Source organism: Emiliania huxleyi, assembly GCF_000372725.1.
Source record: "Emiliania huxleyi CCMP1516 unplaced genomic scaffold EMIHUscaffold_1, whole genome shotgun sequence".
Taxonomy (NCBI): domain Eukaryota; phylum Haptophyta; order Isochrysidales; family Noelaerhabdaceae; genus Emiliania; species Emiliania huxleyi.
In genome coordinates, this window is record NW_005202428.1 from 183,881 (window position 1) to 191,936 (window position 8,056).

The window sequence follows — 8,056 nt, forward strand, 5'->3', positions numbered from 1 at the left end:
CACTGGCACTAACAAAGAAGCTCTCTCACCGCACACTGGCACGACAAGGGCGCGGACTGGCGCGGACTGGCACACACACCGGCTCACCACCGGAGCCGCCTAAGCGACTCCGTTAAGAACGGCAATGCATTCCGCACCGTGCACAATCTCCCCGCACGCTAGCTCGTTCACCGTCTGCCACGCCACGGCGGTGTGGAGGACGACAGACAAGCGCTGCATCTGCAGCCCGTGCCAGTTCTTGGTGGTCCATGTGACCTCGTCCAGGTGCTGAGCGTGCGAAAGTTTGTTGCTCAGCTGGTTCGCCGCCTCCCTCAGGGTGCTGCGAACCTCCTTTCCAAAGCCTCCGAAAGCCTCAAAATCAAACAAACGTAAATCGCAATCCTGCTCCCGCGCAAAGCGGTAATCGCCATCCAGCTCCTGTGGTACGAATTCTCCCTGACACGGCGCCTCTCTCGCAAACCCAGTTGTGTATCGCGACCTTGTCTTCACGGGTGCTGTAATGGGGAAACTTGCGGCGGGCGCGGGCAATGGGTCGGGGCTCTGCAGCATCAGCATAGCTGAGCAGTCAAGCTACGCGCCGTGCATCCTCGGGCGGAGCTTCGGCTGTACAAATGCCGCTGCCGCCGAGCGCTCGCCGTCCGTGTGGGTTCGCGGATGCCGAGGCCGGTTCCTGCTGCGCGGCTGCAGCGGCAAGGACGAGACCAGCATCTGGTGCGGCTACCCTCCAGGTGCATCGAGCTACAACTGTAGCTGCGCCGGCCGCTCCACGGCCAGCTGGCCACGTGCGCCGCACCTGCGCAGCCGACGAGCCGATCGCACACCGCCCGCAAAGACGGAGACCGTGGCAAACGCAGAGTCTCTCGCCGCGCTGCTCAAGCGCCGGGCCGAGGTTGCGCGGCAGACCCACGAACGGTGGGTCCGGCGCCACGCAATCTTCTCGTCTAAGATGGTGGAGTCTACTGACTGTGGCAATGGCAGCTCGTGCTCCGCTGCCTGGGCTCGATACGACTGCAATCGGACTCAAAGGGCGACAACCGGCCGCGGCTCGCCGCTTTGCTCGCCGCTTTGCACACGTGCCAGCGTGATAGACCTCTTCCAGGTTGTGGAGGGCACTTCCTGGCGGACGCACCACGTGATGCGCAGCACGTATGGAGCTGGCTGCTTCCATAAATGCAACGGCCAATTCGGGGCGCTTCGTCTCAGCCGCGCCGACGCGGAGCACCTTCGCATGGGGTTGTCATGTCCCCGGCAACCGGCGCGGCCGCCTCGGACGGGTGGTGAGCTCGTCCTCCACTATCCGTATTCCGGCGGGGTCCAGACTTTGAGCGGCAACGCTTACGTCAAGTTCGAACCGCTCATAGTCAGCCGTGGTCGGATGGCGGTCGACGACGGCTTTCTCGTGTGGAGGAGCCCCTTCAACCCGACGCCCGCCCCGAACTACACAAGGCTCGAAGTGTACCGCATCCCTCACAAGCGCGAGGGCGTGGGCTACGGGTGCTGGTCCGTCTCCCCTCCTCGCGGCAACGCACATGTCTGTGACGCCCTCACCTCACACGCCCCACTGTTTGGGTGGCCGCAGGTTCTACCCGCTGCTTGCGCCGTACTCGCGAGGTACGGGCGTCTTCATCGACGTGGGGCGCACGTGGGTGTTCCAGCGCCGGGAAGAGGCGCACATCGCCTTCGGCAAGCTGGGCCCACAGCGCGATGACAGCATGTGGGCGCTCACTGCGCTGCGGCACGGCATCGACACCGTCCAGCTCATGCGAGGCCCATTTCGCATGCCCGAGCTGCTGGTCGCGAGTCATGCTTGCACAAACCAGTCGGAGACGATCGGCGTCTGCCCGCCCATGCCGCTCTACACCGGGCCGGAGGGGAATTCGCCTTGCGTGTGCGACGCCCATTCGCACGTCTTGCGCTGCGCGCACGTATACAGACATGGCAGACCTACGAAGGCGGAAGGGCTTCGGTTTCCCACGGGCAACGGATCGTAGTTCGTACACGCGGTGTGTGTCTGTGTGTGTGTTTGGCTTGCTGTTTTTGCATTTTGGTCTGGTGTCGGTCCGCTGTTAGAGTTTGTTAAAATGAACTCGGGGCGGCCACAGGACGCGGCACACAAAGTTCACGGCACCCATCGCGGAAACAAGTCACGCTTGCTGTCACGCCGCACGCACATGCAGGTTGTGATTCGCATAGCGACTATTTCGCTGCCTGCCGCCCTCTCCGACCCTCACGCTCCTTCACGCACCACACCGCTCGTGTCACCCCCCGGGCAACTCCTTGGCCATGATGCGCGAGTTCCCAAACGGGTCGAGCAGCAGGGCCCACAGCCGAGGCTCGAGTGGCTGCTCCGCGTCGTACCCGCACCGGCTCCAGAAGCCGCCGCAGTCCAGTCCGGCGCACGCGGCGACGCAGCGCACACCGCGAGCGGCCAGCCAGCCCTCGAGGCCGCGCAGCAGCCCGCTCCCCAGCCCGCTGCGCCCGCGGCCCCGCGCGACGGCGAGGAGCAGCAGCTCCGCAAAGCCGGCCGCGCGGTGCTCGCGGAACGTGCACGCCGCCACGAGCCGGTCGCCCTGCCACAGCACGCAGCTCGTGCCCGCGTCGCGCACGTCGCCCAAAAAGTCGGTCCGCGCGCCGCGCCGGCGGCGGCCGCTGCTCGAGCCGGCGGCGGCGGCGGCGTAGTCGACGCTGCAGTGCGGCAGCCGCGCGCGGTAGAGCTCCAGCGCCTCCTCGAGCAGAAAGTACTCGCCATCCCCTCCGCCGAGCACCGCCGCCGTGCAGCCCTCCGGCAACAGACACGCGGGCAGCGCCGCCGCCGCCGCACCGCCACCGCCGCACCGCGAGGCCGCCGCCGACTCACGGCGAGGCCGGCGCACTCCGGCGCCTCCAGCCACCTCGCCGCCGCCTCTCTCTCCGCCTCCAGCCACCTCGCCGCCGCCTCTCTCTCCGCCTCCGGCCACCTCGCCGCCGCCTCTCGCCTCTCCGCCTCCGCCCTGCGCCGCCGCACGGGCGGGGGCCGGCTCTGCATTGGGCGCGACGTTCTCGCCCGACGCCTCGGCCGGCGCACCCATGGCCGCCCCTCCCCCTCCGGCCGCGTCTTCTGGCCCGGCCTCTCCACCCGCCGGAGGACCTCGTCTCTTGCGGCGCACGCCATCGGGCCTTCGACACTGTCGCGGCGGCGGCGGCGCTTGCGGCGGCGGCGCTCGCGGCGGCGGCGCTCGCAGCGGCGGCGCTTGCGGCGGCGGCGCTTGCGGCGGCGGTGCTTGGGGCGGCGGTGGGCAGAGCCGCTCCCCAGAGGCGATGGCGTCGAGCAGCGCCGCCTCCGATGCACCCATGAGGCGCCGCCACCCATCACCAACCGCCTCCCAGGCGGCGACCGGCTCAGCGCTGTCGTCGTTGCGTTCGACCACCGCGCCGGCTGCGGTGAGGATGGCGAGGAGCTCCGCTGTCGGCACACGCGTGCCCTCTGCCACCTCCACCCGAAGCCCGCACAGCACCGGAGGTTCGCCCTCTGCCCGGCGGAGGCGCGCCGAGCGGCAGCCGGGGATGCCGCACTCAAACGGGGCTGGGTCGAGCGGTCGGCCAGCCGCAGCACTCTCGATCAGCCAGGAAGCCTCGACGACCCAGGCGCCCCGCGAGAGCGCGTGCAGCAGCTTGAGCGTGCGCCGGACCGGTTGCCCGACGACGAGGATATCCGCCTCGCGCGGCCCAACCGTGCGGCAGCGGAGGGCGCGCTGCGCCGCCTTGGCCGCCGAGGGCACCTCGCCGCTGAGGGCGATGCGCGGAGGGCGCGCCGCGGTTACCATCCGCGTCGAGGGCGGCACTTCGGGCGGGAAGCGCCGCGGAAGAATTCAAAATCCCAACAAAAGGCCCTGCGAAGAAATCAGGCCATCTCTGGAGTAAGTCCACCCCGATCTCGCGCCGCCTCGCCGCCTCCTCCACCGCCGCTCTCCCGCCAAGCACGCCGCCGCCCATCCGCCTCCTCGACCTCCCCACGGACCTCCTCGTGCGCGTCGTCTCTCGCTGCGACGGCCCCGTCGACATCGCTCGCGTCGCGGCCGTCTCGCTGCTCTTCCACGCCTCGCTTGCGGTGGAGGGCATCCGCTTGTGGGCGCAAGAGCGCGGCTACGCGCTGCCGGCGCAGCCGGAGAGCGAGGGCTGCGCCGTGCGGTGGCTGTGCTTTTCTGCGCTGCTGTGCGAGTCCAACCCGCTGGCGAGGGCGGCGGCAGGCGAACTCCACAGCGTTTTCATCGACGGCGAGGGGCGGCTCTCGTCGTGCGGCAGTGAGGCAGGCAATTCAGGGCTGCTCGGTCACGGCGAGGGCGTGACGCAGCTCAACACGCCGACCCGCCTGTCCTCCCCGCTGGGAGAGCGCGCCGTGAGCGTGGCGGCTGGAGATGGGCACAGCCTCGCCCTCACCGCCAACGGGGCTGTCTGGAGCTGGGGCGATGGCTACGATGGCAAGCTGGGCCACGGCGACGAGCAGCACCAGTGGCAGCCAAAGAAGGTCGAGGCCTTTGGTGAGCCCGTCGTCGCTGTCTCGGCGGGAGGCAGCCACAGCCTCGCCCTCGCCGCTAACGGCAGTGTCTGGAGCTGGGGCCACGGGGGAGGAGGGCGGTTGGGCCACGGCGACGAGCAGAGCCAGCTGCTGCCGAAGAAGGTCGAGGCCTTGGCTGGTCAGCGCGTCGTCGCTGTCTCGGCGGGAGGCTTCCACAGCTTCGCCCTCACCGCCGACGGCAGCGTCTGGAGCTGGGGCAATGGAGGCCATGGCCGGTTGGGCCACGGCGACGAGCAGGACCAGCTGCTGCCAAAGAAGATGGAGGCCTTCGCTGGGCGGCGCGTCGTCGTTGTATCGGCTGGATATAGCCACAGCCTCGCCCTCACCGCCGGCGGCGCCGTCTGGAGCTGGGGCTCGGGAAGCGAAAGCCGGTTGGGCCACGGTGACGCGCAGATCCAGCTGCTGCCAAAGAAGATGGAGGCCTTGGCTGGTCGGCGCGTCGTTGCTGTGTCGGCTGGGCTGTACCACAGCCTCACCCTCGCCGCCGACGGCGCCGTCTGGAGCTGGGGCTCTGGAGCCTATGGCCGGTTGGGCCACGGCGACGAGCAGCGCCAGCTACTGCCCAAGAAGGTCGAGGCCTTCGCTAGGCAGCGCGTCGTCGCTGTGTCGGCGGGAGATGTGCACAGCATCGCCCTCACCGCCGGCGGCGCCGTCTTCGCCTGGGGCCAGGGCGACGACGGCTGCCTAGGCCACGGGGAGGACCTGTCGGACCAGCTGCTGCCCAAGGAGGTAGAGGCGTGGACGGCAAGGGAGTTTGGGGCCCTAGATCGGACCAACGGAGCATGTTGAAGCCAGCCGCGTGGCGTGGCTGCGGCAGGGTATGGGTCACAGTGCCATAAAATTAGCGCCGCGCCGCGCGGCTCGGTCGCGCGCCCCCTCGGCTCTGGCAAAGAAAGAAAGAAAACGGACAACCCAAGGGAGGGATGGGAGGACGGCACGCGTAGAGAAAGTGGGCGCGCGCCGGTCGCGCGGTTTCTTCTCCCCGCTGAGGTGCCCATCTCTCCTCTGCTGACACGATGAGATTGCTCAAGCCCGACGGCCTCGTCTCCGGCCTCCTCGCCGGCCTGCTTGCCACCGCCCCGCTGCACAACGGCGCGCTCTCGGCTACCGCGCGCCCTTCTCTCGGCACCACCTTGGAGGCCCGCCAGGCCTCGGCGTTGCCGACTGTGGCGCTGGCCGAGGTGGCAGAGGCACCGCCTCCCGGGTGCACCGGCGAGTGCCTCAAGGAGTTCAAGGCGTACCAGAAGGAGGAGGCGGCCCGCGCAGCGCGGCGTGCCAAGGCCCAGAAGGCGCTCGAAAAGATGGCGGCGCAGGGCTCGAACGTGGCGGCCGACATTCTCGACGACGAGGCGGCGGCTCCCGATGTGTCGCCGGCGGAGAAGAAGGCGATTGAGGCGGAAAAGGCTGCGGGGCAGGCGGCCGCTGCGGCGCAGGCGGAGAAGGAGCGCGCCGCGCAGCAGGTCGCGGCCAAGGCGCGGGCGGCGGAGGAGGCTTCCTCCGCCAAGCAGCAGGCTGCAGAGGCGGCGGCACAGAAGAAGGCGGCGGAGGCGGAGGCGAAAGCCCGGGCGGCGGCGGATGCCAAGGCAGCCAAGGAGGCCGCCGCACAGCAGGCGGCAGCCGACAAGGCGGCGGCGGCGGAGGCAAAGGCGCGGGCGGCGGAGGAGGCTGCCGCCGCAAAGCAGCGTGCGACGGAGGAGGCGGCAACGAAGAAGAAGGCGGATGCGGAGGCGAAGGAGGCTGCCGCTGCCGATGCCAAGGCGGCGAAGGAGGCTGCCGCACAGCAGGCGGCGGCCGACAAGGCGGCGGCGGCGGAAGCCAAGGCGCGGGCAGAAGAGGAGAGAGAGAGGACAGACACATGCAAACGACGTTCGCTCTGTCTGACTGCACAGGCGCGGGCGGCCGAGGAGGCCAAGGCAGCCAAGGAGGCGGCGGCGCAGAAGGCGGCGGCGGACAAGGCGGCGGCGGCGGAAGCCAAGGCGCGGGGCTGCTCAAGAGGAGAGAGGTGAGCTGCCATGTCGCCCCTCGCCCTGACCTCCGCTCCTCTCTCTCCACAGGCGCGGGCGGCGGAGGAGGCTGCCTCCGCCAAGCAGCAGGCTGCAGAGGCGGCGGCACAGAAGAAGGCGGCGGAGGCGGAGGCGAAAGCCCGGGCGGCGGCGGATGCCAAGGCGGCGAAGGAGGCCGCCGCGCAGCAGGCGGCGGCCGACAAGGCGGCGGCGGCGGAGGCAAAGGCGCGGGCGGCGGAGGAGGCTGCCGCCGCAAAGCAGCGTGCGACGGAGGAGGCGCGTGACGAGCTCACCGCTCCTGCTCCATGAACTCCTTCGTAGTACTCGTGACGGATACACGCGCTGTTGCGTTCAGGCGCGTGCAAAGCTCGCTGCGGCGCAGTCGGCGACGCCCGAGGAGGCCAAGGCAGCCAAGGAGGCTGCGGCACAGCAGGCGGCGGCCGACAAGGCGGCGGCGGCGGAAGCCAAGGCGCGGGCAGAAGAGGGGAGAGAGAGGATAGACACATCCAACGACGTTCGCTCTGTCTGATTGCGCAGGCGCGGGCGGCCGAGGAGGCCAAGGCAGCCAAGGAGGCGGCGGCGCAGAAGAAGGCGGCGGACGCCAAGGCGGCGGCGGCAGCCAAGGCGCAAGCGGCGGAGGAGGCTGCCGCCGCAAAGCAGCGGGCGACGGAGGAGGCGGCCGCTGCAAAGCAGCGTGCCGCTTCGGAGGCGGCGGCGAAGAAGGCGGCGGAGGCGGAGGAGCAGGCGGCAGTCAAGAGCAAGTTGGAGCAGTCCAAGGTGGCGGCCGCACAGAAGGCGGCGGCCGACAAGGCGGCGGCGGCGGAGGCAAAGGCGCGGGGCTGCTCAAGAGGAGAGAGGTGAGTTGCCATGTCGCCCCTCGCCCTGACCTCCGCTCCTCTCTCTCCACAGGCGCGGGCGGCGGAGGAGGCTGCCGCCGCAAAGCAGCGGGCGACGGAGGAGGCGGCAGCGAAGAAGGCGGCGGAGGCGGAAGCGAAGGAGGCTGCCGCGGCCGATGCCAAGGCGGCGAAGGAGGCTGCGGCACAGCAGGCGGCGGCCGACAAGGCGGCGGCGGCGGAGGCAAAAGCGCGGGCGGCGGAGGAGGCTGCCGCCGCAAAGCAGCGTGCGACGTCGGAGGCGGCGGCGAAGAAGGCGGCGGAGGCGGAGGCGAAGGAGGCTGCCGCTGCGGAGGCGGCTCGGCAGAGGGCATCCGAGGCGTCGTCTCTCGCCGCCGAGGCGCGAGATGACCCGAGATGTGGGGGAGATCTGGCGAGATGACCCGAGATGTGGGGGAGATCTGGCGAGATGACCCGAGATGTGGGGGAGATCTGGCGAGATGACCCGAGATGTGGGGGAGATCTGGCGAGATGACCCGAGATGTGGGGGAGATCTGGCGAGATGACCCGAGATGTGGGGGAGATCTGGCGTCGTCCCTCGCCGCCAAGGAGCCTCGGCCAGCCCTGCAGCCCGTCCTCCCAGACGCAACACCCGGACTCGAGCG

The 8,056-nt window shown here is 70.0% G+C and overlaps 2 protein-coding genes across 2 annotated transcripts in view; one reads left to right on the forward strand and one right to left on the reverse strand.

The window, feature by feature from the left end:
* Positions 1-2,258: 2,258 nt before the first annotated feature.
* Positions 2,259-3,803, reverse strand: EMIHUDRAFT_193776 (hypothetical protein; the record flags this gene model as incomplete). Its single annotated transcript, XM_005793857.1, has 4 exons — positions 2,259-2,570; positions 2,685-2,780; positions 3,065-3,134; positions 3,346-3,803. The coding sequence occupies 4 exons, from the start codon at positions 3,801-3,803 to the stop codon at positions 2,259-2,261; spliced, it is 936 nt and encodes a 311-aa protein (XP_005793914.1).
* A 3,161-nt stretch (positions 3,804-6,964) lies between these two features.
* EMIHUDRAFT_447372 (hypothetical protein) overlaps positions 6,965-8,056 on the forward strand; it is a gene marked incomplete at both ends in the record, with an annotated part of 2,276 nt that continues 1,184 nt past the window's right edge. The window contains 3 exons of the mRNA XM_005793858.1: positions 6,965-7,027; positions 7,096-7,389; positions 7,468-7,794. Coding sequence (XP_005793915.1) covers positions 6,965-7,027; positions 7,096-7,389; positions 7,468-7,794 — 684 coding nt within the window. The remainder of the gene's footprint in view (positions 7,028-7,095; positions 7,390-7,467; positions 7,795-8,056) is intronic.